At 43.2% G+C, this 27,981-nt stretch overlaps 2 protein-coding genes across 2 annotated transcripts in view; both read right to left on the bottom strand.

The window, feature by feature from the left end:
- Positions 1-4,656, bottom strand: part of FAM110C (family with sequence similarity 110 member C) — a gene marked incomplete at both ends in the record, with an annotated part of 48,640 nt that extends 43,984 nt beyond the window's left edge. The window contains one exon of the mRNA XM_080712062.1: positions 4,597-4,656. Coding sequence (XP_080568188.1) covers positions 4,597-4,656 — 60 coding nt within the window. The remainder of the gene's footprint in view (positions 1-4,596) is intronic.
- A 7,951-nt stretch (positions 4,657-12,607) lies between these two features.
- Positions 12,608-27,981, bottom strand: part of SH3YL1 (SH3 and SYLF domain containing 1) — a gene marked incomplete at both ends in the record, with an annotated part of 28,198 nt that continues 12,824 nt past the window's right edge. Inside the window, 6 exons of the mRNA XM_080712066.1 lie at positions 12,608-12,798; positions 16,250-16,306; positions 20,552-20,630; positions 21,270-21,438; positions 23,923-24,051; positions 24,659-24,771. Coding sequence (XP_080568192.1) covers positions 12,608-12,798; positions 16,250-16,306; positions 20,552-20,630; positions 21,270-21,438; positions 23,923-24,051; positions 24,659-24,771 — 738 coding nt within the window. The remainder of the gene's footprint in view (positions 12,799-16,249; positions 16,307-20,551; positions 20,631-21,269; positions 21,439-23,922; positions 24,052-24,658; positions 24,772-27,981) is intronic.

Here is a 27,981-nt window from a genome sequence, read left to right on the forward strand (position 1 = left end):
AAACCTGGCTTGCATAAGAAAGGAAAATTGTACAAGACAAAGCACTGGATAGTATGATTTCATAAATAGAGTTACCGGCAGCTTTACTTTGGAAAATCTAAGCATCTTGGGGCACAGGTAGGCAGGGCTATTTCACTGCTTTCTGCTGAGCACCAGCCCCATCCTTATACCCCAGCTACAGACAGACAGCCTCCCTCTCACAGGTTCCCACCCTTGGGCTCAGCCACCATTGATCCAGAGCATTTGGGAAAAACAGGTGCAGACATTTTTCTTGTCATTATCCGCTAAATGATATAGTTTAATAACTATATCAGACGTTTACTGTACTGGGTGTTATACATAATCTAGAGAAGGCTTAAAGTATGCAGGAGAATTGTGTGGGCTGTAGGTAAATACTGTACCCTTTTTTTTTTTTTTTGCGGTACTAGGGATTGAACCCAGAGGCATTCTACTTCTAAGCTACACTCCCAGCCCTATTTTTTATTCTTTATTTTGAAATAGGGTCTCAGTAAATTGCAGCGGGCCTCACTAAGTAGCTGAGGCTGGCCATGAACCTGAGATCCTCCTGTCTCAGCCTCTCAAGTGCTGAGATGACAAGCAGATGTCACCATGCCCAGCTATATTGTATCATTTTATACTGGGACCTGAGCATCAAGGAGCTGGGGACACAGCAAGATGGTTCTACCTTTAAAAGCAGCATGCCCCTTGCTATTATGGGAATCCAGTTTGTGAAGTATTCCTTTTCCACGGACATTTGACAGTAAACTATATGCACAGAGGTGTGAAGGATGGTGTCAACATGATCCAAAGGTGGAGAAAAGATATCTGCACACCATGAGAAATGATTTTAGTGAATGGAGAGATATGGAATACTATGTGATCACTAAAATTGTCTATCTAGATGATTTTTAAACATGAGGAAAAGCTAAAGTTCAAAATATGCACAGAGTAACCTCAAATCATATTTTAATTCATAAAAGACTTGGAAAACATAAGGCCATTTTTCTTTACACTATTGTATATTTCCAAATAAGCTGGTGAAAGTATTATAGTCATGTGCATATTCTAAGATTATACAATGATTACAATACGTTGTTATCTTGTTGATGGCTAACCCAATGTTTTCTTTAATGATTAAGGCAAATAGAAGGTGTGTTAGTTGTATTTTTTTAAAGTTGGTGAACTGGAGCTTTCATTTGCTAAAGTAGGCACCAGGGAAAATAAAAATGAGTCTTTATGGTCATTTTTAAAGAATATGTGTTCATGCCAAAATTCAAGAGCAATTACATGGAGAGTTTATTTTTTTAAGAATATTTATAAGTGGTCTAGAGAGAGATGTTTTATTTTTATATTCTTAGAGTACAGTACACATGTCAAATATAATTGAAATAACACCAAGCTAGTTGTTTTGAAAACAGATTATCTCTGCATGTGGGCTTCAAATCACTAGCTGATAAGATTTTTAAGCAGAAATAAAGTTTAAATTCTTCTAGAATTTCAGCATTTTCCTTTAGAGTCATTTGTATTCCCAAAGTTTAACCAGTGCAGAATCTTAAAGGAGACTTAACAGCACTCTTTCTTTTGACCACAAATACTTATCAAGCATACATAACTATCTTCACTCTAGTGTGTGGTATTTTTGGGGGTGAGAAAGAAAAAAACTTTAAAAATCAACTCTTTGGTATGATGGTCAATATCCAAAACAGTGATGGTAATGAGACTTGGATAGTATGTGAACCTCTGGCTCCTTCCACTAAACTATAGCTGGGGCTTCTGTACCAGGGCAGGGTTTGGGGACCCTGTGTGATAGCTGGGCAGGGCTGGGCACAGTGGCTACAAACACCATTAGTACAGAGGGCCCGCCCCAGGATCATTCAGCTCAAAGAAGCACAGTGCTGAGGGTGAGCAGCTGAGTTCAATGAAACCTCACAGTGCCCGTTTCTCCTGACACTTGCAAAGACCTCCGATACCAGGCTCAGCTTCCGTGCCAGTGTGTCACTTCAGGTGAAAGGGCACCGGGCTGCTTCACTGACCCAAGTTAATTGCATGATTCCAAAGCACAGATGCCCAACAGCAAGAAGAATCCGATTAAAAAGTGGACAAACGACTAGAGTAGGCAGTTCTCCAAAATGCTGGCAGGTACATGGAAAAGGCCCACCTCACGAATTATCAAAGAATTGCAAGTCACACACATCAGAACAGCCAGAATCAGCAGAAGAGTGAGGAGTGGAGGACTGAGAGCTATGCGCCGTGGGAGGTAGTGCCCACCATGCAGCTGAAGAGTCTCCAAAACTAAAGCTGTGTCTGCCACGTGACCCGCAAACCCACTTCTGCGTGCATGCCCCAAGTGATACAATTCAGTGTTTGCACATCCATGTTCACAACAGCCAAAAGGTGGAAACAATCCAAACATCCATATAAAGAGGAGTAGATAAGGAGACTGGGTCTTATGATGGAGTATTATATAGCCTTAAAAAGAAATTCTTCCAGGCATGGTAAATTCTTACAAACATGCCTATCATCTCAGTACTTGGGAGGCTGAGACAGGAGGATTGCAGATTTCCAGAATAGTTCACCAACTAGCTCAGTAACTTAAAAAGACCCTTAATAACTTAGCAAGATGCTGTTTCAAAATAAACAGCTCAGAGGTAGAATGCTCCTGAGTTCAATTCATAATACTGCAGAAAAAAAGAAGGAAATTCTGACAAATGCTACTACATAGATGAACTTTAAGGACATTCTGCTAAAAAAAATAAGCCAGTCCCCAAAAGACAGGCTGTATGACTCTACTCATTTGAAATATCTCAAGGAGTCAAAATGGTAGAGCACTGCCCTAGCATTTGTGAGGCCCTGGGTTCAATTTCTAGAACTATAAAATATCTATACACATCCTCTGTGCCTGGTGGCCCCATGCCTGTTACTCTAGCACCTCGGGAGATTGAAGCAGGAAGATCGTATGTTGGAGGTCTGTCTGTACAACTTAGCAAGACTCTGCCCCACAATAAAAAATAAAAAAAGGGCTGGGGATATAAGACAGTGGTAGATCATTCCTGGATTCAGTCCCCAACACACACACACGCACACACACACACACACACACACACACACACACACACACACCATAGAAAGAGGAGAAAGGGAATTGCTAAGAGATCTACTTGGAATAATGCAAATGTACTTAACACTACTGACAAGGTATGTGATTACTAAGTACAATTAGAAATAAAAGCTCAAGAAGCACATGTGCTTACCTAATCATAGTACAAAATTACTGGTAAGAATTTTATGACATAAGGTTGAAAAAATAATAGCGTAACTGAAGGTCCTCTGATGCCTCTCCTGGACAAGGCAGTCGACTCCCTTCTCCTTCTCCTCAACTTCCACCAGCCTCCGCCCCAGTCCAGTCTCACAGGCCTGCACCCTGCAGAGCTCATAACTCACAGGGACAGAAAGGCAGACGGACTGGAGGGTCTGGCTGCAGCCAGCAAGTCCATATTGGTGAAAATGTTGAGAAATTAAGCTAGAGAGAATTCAAGTTTTGTTTTGTAACCTCGATGGAAGAAAACTAAAGGAAACATGACCTTATCCTCAGCAAGGGCATGACAGCGAAGGAAGGAACATGCGCTGAAAGCCTCTTGTGTGTCATCACGTTCTATGCAGTCCTGCGCACCCTGGGAAGAGGCGAGGCCATCTTCTAGGTGACTCGCTGCCGCTGTGGCAGTGGGGGATGCAAGTCCTTCTAAATCATGTGTCGGGCCTTTTCACTGTATTGCACCGCACTAGGGACCTCCAGCAATTTGAGACCACAGACCATTTTTTTTTCCCCCAAGTGATTGGAGCTTTCTTGCTCTGACCAGGGGAAGACACAGATGCTTTTTCCCACCAGGCAGCTCGCTCTGGGTGCTGGGCTTTCCTCCAGCCTTAAGAAGGCTCGGGAGTTTCTACTTCTTGTTCCTGGGAACCAGCTGTAAAACTTCACTTCCTCAGGAGGCCACATTATAAGCCAGCACTGGATGGACTTATCTGCATCTCCCAGGCTTCTCGCTGTTGAGGCCCCATGTGAGCTTGGCTGTTTTGAGTGCCCCGATGAAGCCCCTGTACCCTGACGCTCCTTCCTGGCAGCCTGTGCCAGCAGAGGCCTGTGCAAAATTTAGACCCATGACGCGCACACTGAGCCGGGCCTCCAGGAGTTCTCTGTGTTCACGGCACCTAAAATAGGACAGTCTGGAGCCTCTGCTGCTTGGAATCACAGACTCCTCCTGGGATGTTGCTTCCCTTCCGAAAACATCTGACTAAATGTTTTCTAGCTTTAGAGGAAGCAGAGAGAGAGAGAGAGAGAGAGAGAGAGAGAGAGAGAGAGAGAGAGAGAGAGAGAGAGAACACGTTTATTTTAGAAATTTTTTTAACCTTCCAATTTTACATGGTCTTGGGCCTTCCATGGTCTCCACAGACATTTTCCCATAACCAATAACATATCGTGAGTCTGAGGAGAAGGTTGACTTACAAAAAGACACCAAGCCTCAAAGAGTTTTGCTTCTGACTAGCTCACAGCCTGTGCTTAATGGATTAAAAGAATAAAGAGCACTGCACGCTTACCAAGCGACTGTGAAGCTCTGCATTGGTATTGGCATGCAGGAACCCTGCGATGTGGCTCATGTCAGAGCTGAGTCCCTGTCACATGGCAGCAGGGACTCCTGGAGAGGGTGTGATGCACAGTGGGTTGAAGTGAAAGGAAGGAGCCTGTGGTGCTGACATGGGCGCCCAGCATAAGCAGTGTCCACAGCCCACACCTGCAGACTCCTCTGTACACTGCATGACTGTTCATAACTCTACAGGCCGAGTGCACAGAATTGTGAAGACCATCTGATTCAGAGATTATACGGTTAAAAACAGCAAAACTCAGATTTGTTGCTTTTTAAATTTTTTGATAGCATTCTCTCTGCCCTAACAAAAACATGTGTCTGTATTTTCTCATGCACCCTCTTAGTTTGTGTTCATATGTATAAATAGTGTTTAAATTATTTTAGTCATTGTTTACAAATATATGCTGGTATGGTATTCATTTCACTTTCTATTATACGATAAGCATTTAAACGGGGCGTGGAGGCACACACCTGTAAGCCCAGTTCTTGGGGGCATGACCCTGAAACCAAGCCCATAGCACTTCATTCAGCCCAGGGGGATGTGTGTCTGCTTCTGCAGTGGGATCTTACATTTCAGAGTCAAGAGTTTCTGGCCTCAGAGGCCTCCGCTTTTGGAAGACTGGGTTTCTGGCCCCACCTCCACCAGGACTCAGAGGAAGGCAAGGTCTGCAGGGTCCTGCTCTGCTCTGGTGCTGTCCTTGCCCCCCAGGAATCACAGCCTCAGCCTCAGAACACTTCCTGAAGCTCACAGCCCTGGGCCTCAGGCATGCAGGGTGACTGCTTCATCACTGAGCAACACCCCAGCCCCTGCTTATACTTTTACTGATTCTGAGCTGAGAGGCTGCCTTAGGCAGCCTGTAGGTGGGCACCTGGCTGTTGCAAGAAGCTTGGTCGATGGAGAGCAAGAGGCTCAGTGAGCAAAGCTCTGGGCCTGAGCCCTGAATGATGTCATCATACAGATTATGTAGCCCCATAGAGACAGGTTTTGATTGACCAATAACAGGCAGGGTACCAATACAGGGCTGGGGCCAGGTTTCATTTCTTCTTTAGGAGCTAGATTTCTTGTGTTAGCCTCCACTTGGCTGGGATTGGGCAGTGACATTTTGGACTCCATATGGCCAGTACTGGGTGGTGCCACCTTGCTGGACTTAGCTGCTTTATGCTGTGGTCTAAGCTTCCAGGAGAGGCTGCTTTGTTCACCTCAGAGGGCGGCCAGTACAAAAAAGCTTTATTCTACTATCTTGTCCCTAGGTGGCTAGTCAAGAATCATCTTCAAGGACATAGCTGGGCTCCTGCCTCGTGACGAGAAGGAGCAGCCCCTTGGTCACTATTGCCCTTCCTCAGTAAGGACATGGAGGTGGCTCTTAACTGCTATCATGTCAAATGCAGCACTTGGGCTGGAATGTAGAAAGGCTTTCTTTGAAAGATTACTTGAGAAAGGAGAGGGCTTTGTGGCAATGAGGAAACGTGCTCCAGATTGTTAAGTATCTCAAGGCCAGGGCAGAAAGGGTGCCTGTGTTGTCAGGAGAGAGAACTGGGTGAGGAGTGGGTGGGCTGAGGCCTGGGAACAGCCAGGCAGGCATGTGTTACAGCTGGGCATGGTGGTGCATGCCTGCAATCCGAGTACTTGTAAGGCTGAACCTGGAGGATCAGAGGTTTGAGGACAGCCTCAGCAATGTTGCAACACTTTCAGTAACCTAGGGATACCCTGTTTCAAAAAAAAAATTGGTACACCAGCTACCTCTATTTTAAAAATAAAAGTCTACGCTTCCAAGTGTGCAGCTTGGAGGTAGAATGTCCCTGGGTTCAATCCCCAGCACCAAAATAAAACAACAAAACCCAAATCAGCTTGTATTTATTTACCCTGAGGTGCTGCTGGGAACAGGGTGGAGCCACATCCATTCCTGGTCCCCTGAGATCAGAGTTCAGGGCCCAGGGAAGGAGAGGAAGGGGGGACTGTTGGGATATCAGTTTTTACTCTGATTCAATGGAGACAAAGCACTCAGATGGGCCATTGTGGGAGGAAGGATGGCGGAGGATGAGCATTTGCAGGGTGGAGAGAGGTCAAGGCTGCAGTGGTTGTTTCCTGGGATGGGGTGGGAGGTCAGGGGACTTCAAAACTCCCCTTTGCAGGATTGCAAGTCTGGGGCGAGTTTCACATTGCAGTGGCTACCGGAAGCTCCTGTCCAGGATGTATTTCACTGTGTCCAGAATGTAATCGCTTGTGGGTTCTCTAAGTTCCTCTTTGCTAAGCTCTGATTCTGGTCCCCTCCTGACCACACAGCTTTGGTCCAAGGTACCTCTGTCTTCCCTCTGCCAGTGACTCCCTCTATTGGCCAGGTATGCTTTCCTCTGCCATGAGGGAGGGTTCCGATCTTCATGGTGCTGGGCTGAAGCAGGGCCGCCTCCAGGAGCCTCCAGGAGGCAGACCCTTTAGTGGTCCACCTCTGGCTGTCACATGGTCTGCTACAAGATGAACAGAACATGACCTCACTCTCCCTCCACTAAATATCCTACAGCATTTTAAATTGTTATAGTAAAGCTTCCCTTCAAATACCATTGAAAAATAAAAACCTAGCTGGGCATGGTGGCACACACCTTTAATCCCAGTACTTGGGAGGCTGAGACAGGAGCACAGCCTCAGCAATTTAGAAAGGTCCTCAGCCACTTAGAAAGACTCTATTTCAAAATAAAAAAATAAAATAAGACTGGGTATGTATAGCTTGAGGGTGGAATACTCCTGGGTTTGATCCCCAGTACTACAAAATAAATAATAAATAAGCAGGATTATAACCTCCTCCTTGCAGGCATTAAGATAAATCTTGGCTTTTTTGGGCAGAGATTAGCCAGAATAAGCAAGAGTGAATGAATATCCTGCTTATGATTAATTTTACCCTTTGAAAAAATTGGATGTTACTTGAAATCTTTTTAGCTACATTATTATTATTGTCAAGAAAATAAGACAAGATGTAAAATGTTGGAGGAAGAAAACTCTGCACAATCCAGCAACCTGACATGAAAAATACTTCACCCTTATTTTCTCTTCTGGTCTCTGAATATAAACAAATTTTACGCAGCTTGTGCTGTCTTGCTTGCTGAAATGTGTGCCCTGAACTTTCTTGAACAATATTTCATAAGCACTCTTCTGTGTTGTTGTTAGGTTGTCACAACACAACAACACATGGTGTTGGGGAACACTTGGATACACAACGCAGAGGTGTTGAGGACTCGGTTACGCCTGAGGAATGTTTCGGAGTTCCTCAACACTATTAAGTCAAACATGAACGTGGCTATGAGCTACACAGTACCATGATGAACCCATCACACTGAGCTTCAGAAGAGGTCCACGCTGTCACCCTCACAGCCAGCAATCGCTGGCTTTTCTCTATACTTCACATGCTCTGAAATTAGTTAAGTGCATTAGAGTAAAATCTATTCGTCTTAATTCTGAACGTCTAGTGTGAGGAGCAAACACTCCAGTAAAAGGACTGCCCTGCTGGTTTGCACTGTAACTACTCTACTGAGCTCACTCCCAACTCTCCCCAGCCTGGTCCTGGGCATTCCCACAGCTTCAAGTTTATTTAAACCGCATCTTTTCCCACGTTCCTTGTTTCTTTTAGATAACGTGCATGTAATTATAAAAATAAATTCAGACCAAGGCCAGTCCTTTGGAAGGTTGGGTACACAGCAGAAGTCTGTGGAGACCAGTATCTGCCTCTGCCTGCTTGTATCCTGTGGGAAGCGGGCACTGTGATCATTTTAAAATGGTTCCTGAGTTCACAGTCCCTGCATATTTTTGTCCACTTAGCATCTGTGTGATTCTCACCTTTGCAAACCAGGGTGTGCTGCTTCCCTTGGGGAGCACTACAGGCTCACCTGAAGGAGCAGCATGGGGAGTGGAGAGAACAGATGTGCTGATGCCCCCCCGAACCCCCCCAGCACACAGTCCCCAGGGGCAGAGGAAGGCTCAGTATTCTTAAAAGCCATGTTGAGCTGTCACAGAAATTAGGAATACAGAAGGCAAAACCAAAGTGAGCAGGAGACTCTGTCTTGGCCAGGCTGGGTGCAGATGCTCTGTCCATCAGCTGTCAGAGACAAGCCATGGTCCACCCTGTGTGGACAGGCTGGTAGGAGAGCCCCAGTGGAAGCAGATGAGAGCCATGCTCCATGCAAAGGAGCAAAGGTAGAGGCTGTAGGCTCTGCTCTCGAGTTTCTGGGCAGAGCTGGCCTCTCACACTCTTCCCCCATCGATGGCAAATATCTTCTAGATAACAGGCCTGGCCAGCCTCCCTTCTTCTCATGCCCATGAGGACCCTGTTTTGTGTCTACACTCAGAATAGGCTCAGAATCCAACACATTTGCCATCTCTGTCCTTTCTTCTTTGTTGTTTATTTTCAAAATTGTACTTGGAAAGCTTTCCAAAAGATAAATCAACTGAGAATAGCGGCACATCCTGTAATCACATTTTTTTGGAAAGCTGAGACAGGGGGATCACAGGTTCAAGGCCAGCCTCAGCAACTTAGCAAAACCCTCAGAAACTTAGTAAGATTCGGGGGGGGGAGCTAAGGGATAGAACATTCTAGGATTCAATCCTCAGTATAAAAATAAAGAAATTAAATGACACTACATCTCTGCTACAAACCAAAATGGTATATCTCATTCAGAGTAAAATTCAAAATATTCTGGTGGCCCAAAATTTAGTCCATATATCACCTGGTACTTTGTCCCAACCTGCTCCCAGCATGAGGGCCTCTGGCGCATTCTTGGACAGTCTTGTAATCTGCCTCCAAGCTGGGAGGACCTTTCTCAGAGCACAAGACCCTCAGACACACTCTCATTTCCCCCTTTCTTCTCAGCATTCATTTGAGTATGATATGCTATAATCACACTTTACACTTGCTTATGGTGTATCTTTCCCCAGAAGACATATGCTTCAAGGGTCATTTTGCCTCCTTTGTTCACTTTATTTTCCCAGTACTGAAAACAGTTATTGATACACAGTACATACTGAGTATCTGTTGAGGGATGGATAAACAGGTAAAAGTGTATGTGGGTGGGTGGATGGATCGATAAGTGGGTGTATAGATGTATGTATGGATGGATGGGTGGGTGGGCAGTGGATGGAAGGATGGGTGGGTGGGTATGTAGATGGAAGAATGGATGAGTTGGTGGACAGATGGAGGGGGAGATACATAGTTGGATGGATGGGTAGAGGTAGATGTGTCGATGATTGATGCATGGATAGGTGGAAGGTTATGGGTTGGTAGATAGGTGTATGGTGGGTGGATAAGTGGGTGGCTGTGTGGCTGAGTGCATGGGTGAATGGTGTTAGGATGGATTGGTGGAGGACATATGCTTCATGTGAGCTTTAGGACGCTGTGCAGAACATCAAGTGTGCCTGGGTTTCTAGGGCCATCCGTGACTCCCTTCCTCATCTCTGGGCTTTCTATACTTATTATACAAAAAAGAAATTCCAGTAAGTTTAATGTAATGTTTTCTTCTCTTCTCTTCTTTGCTGCTACTTGCAGTAGCAGAATTATTTAGATGTGACTTGTTTTCATTTCAGAAAGGCCCTCTCAGGAGTTTGCTGGGAAGTGAGCAGAGTCCTGGGTGGCCCAGGGCAAGAAAGTCAGGACACATGCGCTTCCCTTCCCTAGGCCTGGAACAGGGCCAGCCTGGGGAGCGTCAGTCAGTACCCTCATGCTTTTGCCAAACACCTACCTCTGCTGGGAAAATATGACATTTGATTTAGATTCCCATGATAAACAATAATGCTTATAATGTCTTCACTTTGCTTTTTATCTTGTTCTTATTTCACTAAAAACCATTTAGATTTTTTGAATTTCCTTCTGAGTAGGACATCTCAAGGTTTTCATAATCTCTTCTAAGGCAAACCCCAAAACATTTCTAAATTGCTGGGCTGTGGGGTCAGAGAGCAGGGTCATTTCCCTGGAAAGTGAGGGCCCCAGCCCAGAGCACTGGCCCTGCAGATGGGCTTCATCGCAGCAGCCGCCATCTCGGCTGACCCCAACTCACGGGGACCACCAGCGGGTGTTTATATTCCCTGCTGGAGAGCAGCTCTGTTTAGACAGGGTCAGGGTGGGGCTGGCTGCTGTGTGCTGCCCTAGGCCGAGTGGAGGGCCAGCAGTGGGGCTCAGTTTTGGTGATACCTGGTGGCCCGGGGCTACACTCAGGAGGCAGCTCCAGGTTCTGAGCCAGGGCTTCCACCAGCGCTGCTGGCTCCAACTTCCCCTTTTGCTTGTGCAGCAACCTCCCTTTGACATGGGGGATAAGGGACCCCATCCCAGTGCACTTCAGGGCGTGTGAGGAGCAGAAATCTGCAAGCCTGCAGGTCTGCTGGAGGTTCCCTGGGAGTCCTCAGGTGTGGGGTGCATGGTGAGACCAACCTGGAAGAGCTGCTTGGGCCATAGATAGCTTCCCCTGCTTCAGCTGCCACCTGAGAACAGGCCAGAGCAAAGCCTGCCTGTCACCCTCATCTGGGGCACCAGCAAAGTCACAGCACTCAGGAGCCCCCTATCCCTTCGGGGAGAAATATGGGGGCTGGCTCCCTGGGTGCACATCAGTGTGGTGGCTTCTCAGACTGACTTCCACTTTTGAATGACTCATTAATAAAAGGGCATTAAAAATGTTGGGCACAGTGGCTCATGCTTGTAACCTGAGTCCTTGGGAGGCTGATCTGAAAGGATCCCAGGTTTGATACCAGCCTCAGTAACTTGGTGAGACTCTCGGGAAACTAGAGAGACTATTTCAAAATGATAGAAAAATAGAAAATAAAAAGATCTGAGACTGTAGCTCAGAAGTAGAATGCCCTGGGTTCAACTCCCAGTATGACAATAAATAAATAAAACAAATATGCATTAATGAATATGCATCTGTTTTATACCATACAGATTACACAGATTTCGCTTCTGCTATCAGTTTGAGTCTGTGTTTTATGTCCTACCTATACTTTTTAAGTAAACAAATCAGTTTTACACTCTGATTTCTTAAATTCAGAAATAGGAAACATCTCTCAAATTATTCTTCATCAATAACAGATGATCCTTACTGTATGTTGCTTCTGTGCAGATTGTGCCAGACTGAACTTGGCAAATCCACTGACCTGAAATCGAAAAACTTCCTGTGGGAAACTCTACGTGTGTGGAGTCAACTAACCGAGCTTCTCGTCTCCCTCTTGTGAGAAGTCGCCTTTCAAAATGCCCAGTCTCCCTGTCTCAGGGCTAACATGGTCTACTGCAAACATGGATAAACATGTGTTCTAGGTGTCCAGAGGGAAAGAGCAGGTGCTCCTACCTCAGCCCCAGGGATCAGAGGAAGGCTGCTGGTCTGCATGCACAAGGCTCCTCCACACCTTGTTCAGTCAACATGATAACCATTTTCAAGGCTCAGAAACTCATTGAATGATCCCAATTCACATGAAGTTGAACATGGCTCTCCAGTCCATGCTTTTATTTTTTTTTGCAGGTCTGGGGATGGAACCCAGGGTCATTCGACCTCCAAGCTACACCCCCTGCCCTATTTTTTATTCTTTATTTTGAAACGGGGTTTCACTGAGTTGCAAGGGGCCTTACTAAGTAACTGAGGCTGTCCACGAACCGTGATCCTCCGGTCTCAGCTTGCCAAATGCTGGGATGACAAGTGTGGCCCACCATGCCCAGCCATCCTTTTGTCTACACTAAAACAGTTACAGCATACACAGATCAAATGTTGAGCAAGGTCTCAAGAGAAACACACAAAAATGTAAACAATTAACTAGCATATGCAATGAAATCAATACAGTGTTTAACTATTTATTTATGTACAGAGAAAAATATTTGACATACCAGATTAAAAGTTTTCTGGACAGAGTATTTTTGAACTCATATTAAAGAATGTTGAACTGAATTATAAATCCTGCTAGTATAGAAATATTTTTATAATATCAGAGAAAAATATTATAAGCTTTAATTCATGGTCACATAGTTAGCTGGAAAAATGCCAGTTTGACCTCGAAGCTCTCCTTCCCACCAATCAAAATGAGAATCAGTTTTTGATAGAACTGTGATTCTGTCTCCAGCTTGAAAACTCAAGTCCCCTGGCTGTTGCCCTTCAAAGGAGTACAGCGCTGTCACCTGTGTTGGTCGATTCGAACTGCCTAAAACAAGAAACAGTATTCAAATTATTTGTGCTTTCTAGGGGAAAAATAGAAGCATGTGCAGGTAAGATAGGAAGCATCACTCAGAGTTCAGTTCTGCTGCTTTGGAGGGTGACGAAATCACCGTGGGTGGCCTACGCAGTGTTTATAAGATTACACTCCAATGTTTTTCTCCTTTGAAAATAGCAAATGTTTGGCAATAGCATTTCCCAAAACCATATAAGTCAGAACTATACATTTTTCTATGCCTATGTATTCAGCAAATATTTGTAACTATAATTGCTTGAGTTTTGAATACTCCATAAATAACATTATTGATACTTTGTTTTAATGGAATAGTAATTACTATGGTTTAAATGTATTCCTTCCTCGCCGTCAAACTCATATGTTGAAATCCTAACTCCCAAAGTGATGGTTAGGAATAGGATGGATGGCCTTATTAGCAAGTCCCAAAAGAGGCCCTGCCTCCAGGTGAGGATGGTGAGCAGGTGCCCTTGTGAGCCGGGAGAGAACTGTCACTAGACACTGAACCTTCCTGCGGTGTGACAGTGGACCTCCAGCCTGCAGAACGGTGAGGATCCAAGGTCAGCAGTGAGCTGCCCTCAATGGTGTCTCTACGGTAGCCCAACTAAGCAGACAGATGGCTGAGATGTTCGAGGGATGCTGATCATGTGCTCATGACTATAGCACCAAAGACTTGCTGGGATAACTCTCAGCTGGACATAGTGTTGCACACCTGACACAGGGGGATTTCTTGATCCCAGGAGTTCAAGGCCAATCTGGGTAGCATGGCGAAAGCCCATCTCAAACACAAAATAAAAATGAAAGCTGTGGTCATTGGCTGTTGGTGCTGAGGACTGCAGATCAGATAAACTTTACTACTCTGGCACACTCCTTTTCCTCTCTGGGCTTCATAGCTGTCTTAACTTCTGAACTTACTTGGCCTGCCATCTCAAGACAGAGAAGTTCAAATCAGCACATAGAAATGCATATCTACAGAGGTTTAACAAGTAACACACACACTAAAATATATAATGTGTGTGTATTAATATAACACACATATAACTCAATGTATTCTGAAAATACTTTGAGAATTGTGTGGTTAACATGGGCAAAAGAATATAAATATTATAAACTGTATATAACCTATGAAATATTAAAGAATGAATATTTCTGTATAGTCAGCCACATGGACTTTTATATTACTGTGTTTCATATAATTTTGTGCATTAATTAGGCAATTAGATATTATAAAATGCATCTGTAAGTATAGATATATAGAAAAATGAATAATCAAATTCTAAAGCCATTTCCTTTTGAACCCCTAATGCCATTATAACAATAAAAAGCTGAACCTGGCCTGTGGGTTGAAAGAGAGTTCACCCTTTAACTGAATGAGGGACTGAAACTCTGAGCGTGTGGCTCATGCAAAGAACAGTACTGTCCTTTCTGTGAAGCATGTGCCACAAGCCTTGGGTCCTCAAGGACAGCCCAAGAGTAACTACTATCCCACACTAGGTACTGTAATGTAGTGGGTTGTCTTCTACATTACAGAGACTTTCTGTACATTTTCATATGGTATACTGTATTTACTTTTACGTCTGTCTTTTTTTTTTTTTTGCGGTATTGGGAATTGAACCAAGGGAATCCTACCTTCAAGCTATACTCCCAGCCCTATTTTTTTAATTCTTTATTTTAAAACAGGGCCTCACAAAACTGCAGAGGGCCTCACTAAGTAGCTGAGGCTGGCCGTGAACCTGTGCTCTTCCTTGTCTCAACATCTCAAGTACTGAGAATACAAGCATGTGCCACCATGCCTGGCTATTAAGCCTATCAATTTTAAGGAATAATATTAAGAGAATGTCACAAAATTATTGTTTATTATATTATTATTATTTATTCTGGAGATTAAACCCAAGGGCATTCTACCTGTGAGCTATAACCCCCAAACTTTTTATCTTTTATTGTTTAAAACAAGTTGCTAAGTTTCTTGAGACTGACCTCAAACTGCTATCCTCCTTTCTCAGCCTCCCAAGTACTGGGATTATAGATATGTTCTACCATTCCTTAACATTAAATTTTGATAAAGTCAAGCTGGCCGTGGTGGCACACGCTTGTAATCCCAGCATTCAGGAGGCTGAGACCTGGAGGATCGCGGTTCGCAGACAGCCTCAGCTACTTAGTGAGGCCCTCTGCAACTCAGTGAGACCCGGTTTCAAAATAAAGAATAAAAAATAGGGCAGGGGGTGTAGCTCGGAGGTTGAATGCCCCTGGGTTCCATCCCCAGACCTAAAAAAAAAGTTTTTTTTTGATAAAGTCAAAATGATCAAAGCAAGTTAAAATACTGCTGAGACATGTAAATGAAAGATCATTGTATACAGCAGGTGCTCATGGTATGCATACCTGACATGAGCTCAGAGGGCTGTGTAATGATGCTAAATAAAAACACCCTTTCAGAGATTTTTCTCATTAGTAATCACACCAGCACCCTTCGTGGGTACTGCAGTATCTTGCCAGCCCCACCTGGCCAATTAAATGCCTGACCCTCCACCCCTCTCCCTCTCCCAGGCCTGTTGGGGAAAGGATTCAACAAAGAAGGTGTGCTGGGCATCAGGAAATGTGCTGGAAGTCACAACCTTACGTTACCAGGTGGAAGCAGCCCTTCTTCTCTAACAGAAAGCACAGATGGGGAAGCAGGAAGAGCATTTAGGCACCGAGTAGAAAGGCCATGGAGACGGTGAGGAGGGGTCAGTCCTCGAGAAAGCTTCTGGAATGGACAATTTCCTGGGGTAGAAAGCAGCCTGGGGCAAAGGGGCAATGCTCCTGAGAAGAGGCCTGTCACCCCATGGCAATGGGTCCCTGGTGTGTGTGGGGGCGGGGTGGAACTCAAGGGCATTCTACCTCCCAGCCATAACCCCAAGGCTAGTTTATCTTTTTAGTTTTAGAAAGGGTCTCACTAAGTTGAGGGAGATCTACGTTGCTGAGGCTAGCATGCACCTGTGATCCTCCTGTCTCAGCCTCCTAAATACTGGGATTACAAGTGCTCACCAACACGCCAGCTATTACTTTTATAACAACTGATTAATTATTTCAAGGAGAATATTTAAATAAGACAGGTTGAATTATGTTGCCATTAAAAATTAACAAAACTCGCACACTATTCTTGTTAACCACCTGAAGCTCCTCAGCCAGCACCAAGAGGCCTGTGCAGGTGTGACCACAGCAGCTGCTCTCTTGGGGGCACGGGCACCCTCATCTCTCAGATTAGAAGCCAGCAAGAGGTCAAAAGCCCAGGGTTTTTAATGATCTGATTCTAACACTAATGTGGACACCCTATAGAACAAAGGAGGAATGAACATTATCCCACAGATTAATAACCCATCAGATTGATCAGAAAGCTTGTGACTATAAAATGGATATTAATCATGCTTAACAAATACTTTTTATTTACCAACTGTCTGATGATAGCTGGAAAGGTCAGGGTACAGCTTATATTCATTTCTGTTACCTACAAAAAGAGGGAATATTTGGAAAGCTTATTAGTATACACTGTATAAGATGCAAAAAAAAAAAAGCCAAATCCTTCCTAAGCAAATGCTTTAAGTCACTGTAAATGTCAGGAACATCATTATTTGGCCATACTATCTATGGAGAGGCACGCCTGACCAAACCCACCCGTACGCCAAGTATAGAGAGAGCACCTTGAAGACCTGGCCTCTGTGAGGCAGAGTGTCTCTGCAGAAACAACCACGAGGTACGAGAGAGGAAAGCAGGCAGCCCCAAACCAGCGATGAATAAACAGCTCTGCCTGCTCACCCCAGGACAATTAGGCAGCACATATTCATGCAGTCTATACTTTTTAAATTGACACCTTAAGTCACTTGTAAGGGGTATACTTTTCAACATATTTTACATATTAGTTACTTAAATGATCATATTCTCCTTTTTGAGTGAGAGAATCTACATACAACTGTGATCTAAACTTCATTACTTTGTGTTTAAAAAATCAATGAGCCATTTCTCTCAGTCACAACTGTACAAAACATACTTCACCTTCAAATTATCTTTTCATTCCATTTTCCTCAAAGATCTTATAGTAATATTTTGTGTCATTTCCTATAATAAAATATCCATGTAAATTTATTTTTTAAATTTTATTTTAAGTAAGCACAGGTTCTATTAACTAACTTCTTATAGATCAACTTAGTGATCATTTATAGATGACTAACCTAAATCTTTAAAAAATTCTGGATTTATTAGCTCACTAAACATAAATGTGAAATACCACTTGAGGTGCATTTCAATAGAAGAATAAGCCTTTTAAAACTAGTTCATGGCCGGGCGTGGTGGCACACGCTTGTAATCCCAGCATTTGGGAGGCTGAGACCGGAGGATCGCGATTCGCGGACAGCCTCAGCTACTTAGCGAGGCCCTCTGCAACTCAGTGAGACCTGGTTTTAAAAAAAATAATAAAAAATAGGGCAGGGGGGGTACCTCAGAGGTCGAATGCCCCTGGGTTCCATCCCCAGACCCGCAAAAAAAAAAAAACAACCCAAAAAACAAATAAAACTAGTTCATGTACACAAGATGATTATTTCTTACTGCTAGAATGACCTAGGTTCAATATCAATTTATACTTCAGTATTGTGTGTGTGTGTGTGTGGTATTAAGGATTGAACCCAGAGACATTCTACCTCCTAGTTATACCTCCAGCCTTATTTTATTTTTTACTTTGAATCAGGGTCTTGCTAATTGGTGAGAGCTTTGCTAAGTACCTGAGGCTGGCTTCAAACCTACAATTCTCCTCTCTCAACCTCCTAAGTACTGGAATTAGGGGTGTGTACCACCGCCATGCCTGGCTGACTCTTCCTTTTCTAAATATAGGTGCTAAGAGAGGTGGTTCTTTTTTTTGTTTGAGACAGGTGTATGGCTGGCCTCAAACTCCTGGGTTTAGTGATTCTCCTGCCACAGGTGCCACTCTGTCCAGGAGAGGTGTTCTGGTAAGAACTCATGAAGGCTAAAAGGAGGTGATTTATAGCAATGCAACTACATTCTTTTATAGTTCTTCTGAGATAGACAGTGAACAAAACAAACAAAACAGTTATCTTCCACTAAGACAACATAATAAAATAAGATTTGTAAGATACTAAAATACTATACCATAACTTTTTTTTGTACTAGAGATTGAATCCAGGGGCATTCTAATTTCTAGCTATGCACTTAACACTTTTTATCTTTTATTTTGAAACAAGGTCTCATTAAGTTTCGAGGGTCTCACTAAATTGCTGAGGCTGGCTTTGAACTTGAGATCCTCATATTTCAGTCTCTCAAGTACTGTGATTATAGGCATGTGCAACCACATCCTGCTCCCTATAATTTTTTGCTTATGTGATAGGTAGCTATGTAATTTTTAAAAATAATTAGTATTTCATGATGATAGGAATTATTATTCTCATTATAAATGCAGATGAAATTCAATTAGGTCCTTCAGTCTTCTGAAATGATGGAGGGTCTGCTGCAGCACCATTCACTAATCATGCTAACATCCACATTCAGATTGGATGGTCATTCTTACACTGCAGGCAATGTCTCTAGCAAGAAGTGGGATGGTTTGAAAGTTTTCTTCTTTACTCCAAGTGCAAAGATTAGGACTGCAACAGGATAGAAGATGAATAGAAACCCACACACCAGACCTTCAGCTCGGGGTCTGGGAAATGTCTTGTGGAGGCTTGAGCCCACCTCCCCCTGGTGGTCCCTATGTGCCTCAGGAGTTCATGAACATGGGACAAAGATGTAAGGTCTGTGGGCAGAGAGAGCGTACAGACATCTCAAGAAACCTAATTTTAAGAAATGACTAGAAATAGCTTTGGGTGGTTGACTAGATATTAGACCAACAAAATATGTGACAATTAAGATTTCCTCAACTCTGAGGTAGAAATGGGAAAGTGTAGTCCACTGGCCACAACAAACCAGTTACAAATTACTGAGCAGAAATGCCACAGCAAAGGTATAGAAAGTATGAATCCTACCCTAGGATATAAAGTCTCAACAAATGGAAAGCATAACAGAAAACCATGATGTGTATTCAATTAGTAAATTCATATATTGTATGATTAGCATCCAAAATTATAAAATGAATTAAAGTATATAATGATATATCAACTCAAATTACATAGTGGGAGAGGAGGAAAGACTTTGTAAAATAATCTTAAAGTATATGGAAAATGAGTATCCAGAAACTAGAAAATTAAAATATCATGTTACCTCAGATAGTGTAAATACAATTGTGTATAGGAAGTAGGAAGACCTAAACACTATGACTAAAACATCCAAATCTTTACCAACTAGATGGCTGGCATATCTTTTATAAAAATAAAGCTTTTAGGTAGAAATGCACATGACAAATGTAGAAAAATATTGCAACCCAAATGACAAAGCCATTAATATATAAAGTGTCTTCACAAACCGAGAAAGTGACAAGTCCCAATAGACAAAATGGACCAACGAAATGAGGAGACTTTTCATGCAAGATGAAATCCAAAACACCAGCAAGATACGAGAGATGTGCAAATTCACTCAAACATGGGGTTGAACATAATCCAGTCACCAAGGAGAGGTAGCCAGCCTTGACCTAAATACCCTGAAATGCTCCAACCCAAATACCAATAAGGAATGTATTGCAGAGGAGAGTTATGATGGGTAATGTGATGGTGGGAGTGCTTATGGTGCAGCACAACATGGTGGGCACGTGTAAGGCAGGGTTATGTTTGTGGTGGGGAATGAATGTGGTGTGGCTGTATATGGTAGGGATGTTTTGGTAAAGATCATATATGGTGGGGATGTGTGTGGTGGAGAAGTATGTAGTGAGAAATGTCTATGGTGGGGAGTATTATGGTGAAGAACATATATGGCAGGAATGAATATGGTGGGAATGTATTCCAAGAAGTCGTGATAGACCTGGGCTGAACGTTGGGGAAACTTGGTACAGAACATGAAGGAGGAGGCTGAGGCTGAGCTTCCTGCTCTCTGAAGACTTTCATATTTAGTCTACTCCTCTCTCCACTAATAAGAATTACATTTCTACACACAGTATGTGTTCTGCCATGTTGGAAATTCCTTCAGGGCAAAATCTAGGTTAGAGTCATCTTTATGGTTCTAGAAGCCACAGCACAGGGCTTCTTATATAAAAGGCAACCGTTATATGGAAGCTTCTCTTTTAATATATTTCTATTTACTTCTAGCTTATTGTGAAAAGCCAAAAACTAAGAGACTAGAGACTATTATAAAACTGAACAATATAAAGAGAAGACCAAAATAGAATGTTTTGTAAATTTCATCTTGCTTAAAAATCATCTTATGAGTTTTTGAGCTTCCAGGAATAAATGGTAAATTCATATTCAGAAATGTCAATGTATAGGTATACAGAAAAACAGACTTATTAATCTAGTTCAGACTAGTAGCATAGCTATCTTTGAAAGAAATAAAAAATAAATGATATGATTTTAAAGGTAAATCTTTTTGTAGGTTTAAGAAAGCACTATATGTATGAGGAGGTTTCACAAATGATGGAAATGATGGCAGTGGAAAACTTATCTCATGATGTAGAAGAAGCTGAACACTTACTGTTCTCTTTAAAGGCCTGTTAGTTCTTCTATTTGACTGTAAAGTATAACAATGTTGCTTGATGTCTTAATGAGAATCTTTAACGATTGCTTCATTATAATATTATTTAAATTATGACAAAAGCACTCACTTTGGAAGCCAGAGTTCGCTTGGACTGGCCCAGAGGGTTGCTGTGGTCTGGAAGATGGTTTTGGAGGTAATTCTTTAGCCTGGAAGAACAAGAATTAATATGTAATTTAAACCCAGCCCTGACTTAGGAACACAGAATGCCTCTTGATTCCAAGGGGTTTATATATAGCAGATTTCACCCTACGCACTTTTAAAGGAGAACCCTCAGAGCCCACAGGGACTTCTTGGGCCGTGTCAAGTGGGACTGGGACAAAAGGTTCAGCTTCCTCTTAGAGTGGGGCTCCCTTCCCCAGGCTTCTTGAGGACCTGTGGGAGACTGAGGTCGAGGGACTGCCGGAACACTGACGTGGTCAGCAGAGAGAGGCGGCGATGACAAAATGCAGGCTTTCTTTCTTTCTTTCTGTGTAGCTGACACCAGAGTCCAAAAGGACATTGTGGGAGGAGATGACTAACCCACAAAGCCAGGGATTTCAGCCTGTCATGGCTGATACTCAGCAACTACAGTTCCTAGGATTATTAACCCATATTGTTTATACGTTATGCAATCATAGTGGACAAACTGTTGGGCCTTGGATGAGATGTCAAGGTCGTATGACATTTTCACAAGGACATTACATAAGTGAAATCACAAAGGAAGTTTAGTAGGTCATTGGGAACCTGGTGATAGGGACAGACAGAAGGTCCCTGTGACTACTGAAAGCAACAGAAATCCAAAGGCCAGGGACCTTCTGCTGCTCCCTGGCTGCTCTTCTTGCATTGATACGTTGCCCCTCGCTTTCATACTTCTCCGTGAAAGAATCTAGAATTTCATAAAGATCTTCTGTTTGGGCAGGCCGCGGCATATCTCCAAATAAGATGTCATAAGCGCGAATGTCTTGACAGTAAAACCTAGTAATACAAAATTAGGAACATCTTTAACAGATGCAGATCTTTGTGGAGTTAAATGTAGCACATGCTCACATGTGTGCATAATCACTCAAAAGTTACACTTCACATGCACCGAGCCACAAGCCATAGCCCAGGTACACCTCTTGAGTTCACCCTAAGCTCACCTCCAGAGGCAACTACCACACATATTTATAAGATTTCATAAATATCATAAGATGAGCACCCTTCCTCTAGTAGTATAACAAGCAATCTACATATGCATACAAACACCTACACATACATATATGTATACACATTTTTTTTATAGTACTGGGGATTTAACCCAGGGACATTCTACCTCCGAGTTAACCCCAGCCCTATTTTTTATTCTTTATTTTGAAACAAGGTCTCACTGAGTTGCAAATGGCCTCACTAAGTAACTGAGGCTGTCCTCAAACCACAATCCTCCAGTCTCCGCCTCCCAAATGCTGGGATTACAAGCGTGCACCACCATGCTAGTCTCTGTGAATGAAAATATTTATAAGAATATACATACAGGCGAAGTAGAATAGAAGAAATAAAAGAATTAGGTAGAAAGGAAACAAAAGCAAGATGAGGAAAAGCAACTTTAACGTGAAAGCTTTGTGTAGCGCTTCTCACTCGCCAAGCCAGGCCTGGCACTTTCAAGTTTTGGAGAAATTTACAAATCTTTACTCTCAATTACGATATGTACCTTGAGAACTGTTAATTATCCCACCTATGAATAGTTTAAGCAAAAATAAATCTATTTTAAAAAGTATAAAAAAAGATGTCAAGGATCTAGACGATGATCAGATTCAGGACTGAAGTCATCTCCACCACAGCTTCCCACGCCCACCACTCTCCAAGTCCCTTCAAAAGAAGAGCTAGGGTCAGGTGTGGTGCATGCTTATAATCCCAGTACTTGGGAGGACAGCAGGCTTGCAGCCCTCTGCAACTTAGTGAGACCTTGTTTCAAAATAAAAATTAAAATAGGGTTGGGGGTGTAGCTCTGAGGTAGAATGCTCTTGGGTTCAACTCCCAGCACACACACACACGCACACACACACACACACACACACACACACACACACATACACACACACAGAGCCAGGGACGCAAGGTGTGCCCTTGGATGTACACTTCTTGTTTTCTTTAACACATCTATGTCTGTGTCTCTGACTGGCTCATATGAAATTCTCTTCCCTCAAGTAAGCCAAGGATTCCACTGGTCCCCAGACGAGGTCCATTCTTTACCCCACTGGGAACTCCTTGGCCCCTTCGTGGAATTGTCTCTTCTCCCATGATGCAAGCAGATATATATATATATATATATATATATATATATATATATATATATATATATATATATTTTATAGGTTTTTACTTTTTCAGGTTTTTTTAAAATCAAAATGGAACCTACATGTGTAGCTGTATATTTTCTTCAAAACTTTCATTTTAATAAAAAATATGGTGGCGCACGCTTGTAATCCCTGCACTTGGGAGGCTGAGACAGGAGGATCGCACAGGTTCGAAGCCAGCCTCAGCTACTTAGTGAGGCTCTCAGCAACTTAGTGAGACCCTGTTTCCAAATAAATTATAAAATGGGTCTGGGAGTATAGCCTGGAGGTAGAAAGTCTCTGGGTTCTACCCCCAGTACCACCAAAAAATAAAAATTAAAAAAAAATAAAGATTTGCCTTATATGTTTGGAAGTCCTGCAATTTATTAAGAAGTATATTTGTCTTAGTTTACCCAAGATTTAGTGGAATGTAAGTAGAAAAGTCTGCCAAAGGCTAGAATCATAAGTTTCTAAAAGCATTCTTAACTTATATTTCTTAAATAAATCCAGAAGTAAAAATACTGCTCTTGACTCTGTAAGATGAAGCTTTCCAAGCCTCATTTCTCCCATTGCTACTACTGTTTTCTGGTTTAACTTGCAGTGTTAAAGGAAACCAGAATTCTGGGTGACCTGGAGGGAAACTGAATAAGCTCTCCTCCTCTGCAGAGCAGGCCTACTCAACTCTGGGGAGGCTGTGTCTCGACACTGCAGTCCTGTCTCAGTCTCCCAGGTCCTGGGATCATAGGAGTGCACCACCCTGCTTAGCAGGCTGATGGTTCTTATAATGCTAAGTGGGGAAAATGTATTTGCAATTAAACAAAAATTATGATTGCAATAGTTTGGCAAAACAAAGGAATATTACACTGAGGAAAATGCTGGAAGGCAACAAAAAAAGAGAGAGAAATGTAAATAATGTGGGTCTTAAGGGGATAGAAAGCTTTGTTCTTTGACTTTTTCTAAATTTTCTATAAGTACAATTGCTTTTATCTTGTATTTTAAAGTATAAAATATACCTTTAAGAGCTATATCTTGCTATATTTAAGAGAACATACAGACGCACGTTGTGAACACTGAGGAGCGTTGGTCTTGAAGTGTCCTCACCCCATCACACTTGCTAGGTTACTGTGGCGCTGTGGTGTGTACTTACTTCCGGTTAGTTTCTTTCCTTTCAATTAGACAACTTCCCTCTAGAGAGATGCCAGCGAAGAGTCCGCGGGATTTGCAGTAGGTGAAGACCGCGGCAGAGCTCCTCAGGGCCACGTTTCCTTCCAAGTTCCTGCAGTGAGTCGAGGTGAACATGGGACTCCAGTCAGGGTGTGGTGGCCGGAGCCCGCCCTGGAGGAGCCCAGCTCTCCCACCTGGAGTGTGCTCACCACCCTCACGCCTTTTCAGACATTTTACTATGTAACTTCTGTTAGTATGCAGTGTTTCTACAACACTCAAACTGAGAACAGTGTTCCATTAAGAGAGAAGAAAAATTCACTTTCAGTATTGTGAACACTGCTCAATAAGACCCACCCGTTTTCAGATTTTCATGATCTGGTCTGAGTAAAAGTTCTGTCTTGAGCAATGTTGCCCTGTATCAGTTAATCTAACTCGCCTTCCTTCCCTCAAAGCTTATGGTAAATTTTATGTCCAATTCCAACAGAAACCATGCCTATATTTCTGAAATGTTGCATTTTTTCTTTATGCTCTGGTTTCAGATTTCTAGTTTATCACACAGCCTGTGCTTGTGATTTTATTTGTGATGACCTCAAATCTTCTGGCAGACACTAGAATCATGTTTGCTTATTTTAAACCAAATTTCCTCTTAATGCTAAAAATGTGTATCTTTAAGTCTTCATTTTCCTACATCTATTCTAAGAGCACTTTACAAAACTCACCTTCCCAAGGGCCCAACAGCCACGGTGAAATTCCCTCCAAGTGTCAGGTTCCCACCCTTGGCAAAAGCTTCCACTGCTCTGTCGTAATTCAGGATAATCACCAAATCCGATACCTGAAGTGTAAGAATCAATTTATTTAAAAAGTTACAAGCTGGGCGTGGTGGCCCACGCTTGTAATCCCTGCGCTTGGGAGGCAGAGACAGGAGGATGGCGCAGGTTCGAAGCCAGCCTCGCTGGTTTAAGAGACCGTTTCCAAATAAAAACATAAAAAAAATAGGTAGGTCTGGGAGTGTAATCCAGAGGTAGAAGGGCTTCCAGGATCCCCAGTACCACCAAAAACAAAACAAAACAAAACAAAACCAAAAACAACAAAAAACAATTACAACTAAATATCATTTAAATGAATGTTGATTAAACTCAAATATGTTATATGTAGACAGAACAAATATGAAAATGAGTAAGAGCCATTACTTTCTGCTGTGATAGGAGGCCTATTGCACAAGTAACTAGGCCACACGGCCAGGGCACCGAGCACCAGGCCACACGGCCGGGGGCACCAAGTACCAGGCATCTGCCGTGAGGTTCCCCGTGCCATTCCCTGCTCATCTGACCTGAGGTCGTGAGGCTCCTGTCCAGCCAGGCAGAGACTGCCACTCCTGAAAGCCAGGGCAGACCTGACCAGGCAGGCAGGTGAGCGACTGAACACACTCCTGGCAGGCATGATCACACCACCAGTAAAGAACGGGCTGCACGGCCACCCAAGCCCTATATATGCCAGGAGTAGATCCTTTTCCATTAGTGATACCCACCACGGTGGCTTAATGCTTCTCTAAGAAGAAGCAAAAACCAGAATGCCATCAACCAAAAAGGGATTATATTTGAAAGGGCTAAGGAAGATCCTGATACAAGTAGGTTCTTAAGGCATGTTCAAGAGCTGGTCCTGCAGAAGGGTTCCCCTCACTCCTGCCAAATGCTACTTTCCTTTTATATATGGACAGTCTCTTTGGATTATGGTGTTGAATGACACTGAATGACTTAGCATTTCTTATGCAAAGTTAAGTCCCTGGCCAATGACCATGTAGCCTGTATCTCAGGAGGACCACAGTGAGCAAACCCACCTTGCGCAGCACCGAATGTCCACACTACAAAGTGCAGATTCCTGCCCAGGACCTAGCAGCTGCTCCCCTTCTGTCCTTCTGCTTGGTACATCTCAGAACACTTAAGTAAGGTGAGGCTTTAAGAGGCAACTAAGAAAAAAATCAATTTCTAATCTTTTATCTAGTCTCTGCTCGGATTCTTTGAAATAAGAGCAAGATGATCCTGTGTTCTTTGGTGATACCACTAATTAGACAGAGAACCAGGTCACAGTTCTGCAGACAGCTCAGGGAGCCTGTGAATGCCTGTGGCTCTAGTTTATTCCTACTGCACAGAGTAGGGAGAAGAGATTTTCTGCAAGAGAACTGGGCAACAGAACACCACGCTGCAGCAGGTCAGAGGCGGCTAGAGAATCCAGTGAAAGGAGTTTACATTAAAAATTAACAAATAAGATGCTAGTTTTCATTTAACTAAATCCTTAAACATAAGAATTAAAAATCAGGGACACCAGCAGGAAAAGCTGGGAAGATGTGCTCTCAGCCTCCTCATCTCTATAGCCACTGTGAAGCCAGCCTGGGGACCCGCACACCTCCCTCCACTGGATGCTGTCATCCAGCAACCAGGAGTATGGCTTCTCCTGTGACAATGGGCACTGGGTAAAGCAGGGGTCCCTGTGTGGTCCCACAGAGGCTATGCCACTCTCCCCTCCCATTCTTTCAGCCATTCCTAGGCCCAGGAGCAGCCTTAGTATGTGGGTCCCAACCCTTTCTGCCCTCCCAGCCCATGTGGCATAGCTAGTCACCGCACAAAACAAATAGGTGCCTTCTCTCAGCAGCCCCCATTCCTCAGACAACAGTCTTCTCTCACACGGTCCAGGGGCTGAGGACTGTGCTCTGACCCTAGCAGTGTCTCTGTTGCTCAGCGTAGGGGCCTTCCCCTGCAGGAAGCTGAGAGCGAACTCTCCCTGGACAATGCTGTCTTCATTATTCAAATGCCAATAATAGGAGCTGATGATCCAGTGAAAACTCAGTTGTTTGGTACAAAAGGCAAGTGTATAAACTGAAGACAGGCCATGAATGGCATTTAGAAAGAAAATATTAACAGCCTTTAAACAAAGTCTTCACATCATTCTCCCCGACCACTGACTTTCAAAGCTTTGTGTCTCAGAATTGCCTTCCCTTTATCAATCTACCTCCTACCAAACACCTTTCCTCTCCATCTCTTTCAGGGTGCTCTGAGGCACCCCTGAAAGAGATGGGGGGTCTAGAATAACAGTGCAACAGGAAGTGGGGGGCTCGCTGCAGGTCAGAGCTGTCAGAAGGGAAAGGTAACTGAAGAGTTATTTGGTTCAAGCTTAATTTCACAGGCTTTATTCAAGAAGATTAAGTACTTTCCCCAATGTTTTATGTCTAAAAGAGTTAAAATTTAACTACTAAAGCTGAGTCTCCACCCCAGTTTATCCCAGCCAGCACATTAAAATGTTATCTGTAGATGTGAGGGTTTTAGGGCAGTAGGAGACTGCCTTTAGATGTCCATATTTATGATTTAGCAGACAGAAAATAGTCAAATATGTTAGAAGATTTACAGATAAAATGATGAAGAAGTAAAGCCAGCATGAGGAGACTGTCTTATCAAATGCAGAGTACTTCACTGTTACACGGATCGGAGATAAAGCCATATAAAAACACCAAATAGAAATTCTGGAATTAAAAAGTACATTACCAACATGAAAAGTTCAGTAAGGGGCTCAGTAGTATATTCGAGTAAACAAACAATAAGTTGGAGAATCCACACGTTCACAGAAACAAAGAGAACTCTGAGCCACATTAGGTTCAACACATGATTGTGGCAGAGATGCAGACGAGGAAGCAGAGAACGCTTTGGAGAAAGAGCAATGAAAGGTACTCGTGGACATTCAGGAATTCCAGCAGGGTTACAGCAAAGAGAGCCAACCAGCCCCACTGCAAATGCCAGAGCACACAGAGACGCCTCAAAGGCAGCAATAAAGAATGTCTCACCATGTCAAAGGAACATCAGTTAAGACTGAAGCTGGCTTCCCTAGGAGCGGTGGAGACAAGAGAGCACAGAGAAGGCAAATCAGACTTCCAGCCCAGAATCAGCCTCCAGCAGAATCGCCTTTGGGAAATGAAGGTATGCAATGACATCCCCAAATGAAAAGAAAAAAAAAAAAAAAAAAAAAAAAAACTCAAGGGAATTTGTTGCTTTTG

Source organism: Muscardinus avellanarius (assembly GCF_963383645.1).
Source record: "Muscardinus avellanarius genome assembly, chromosome: 15".
NCBI lineage: Eukaryota > Metazoa > Chordata > Mammalia > Rodentia > Gliridae > Muscardinus > Muscardinus avellanarius.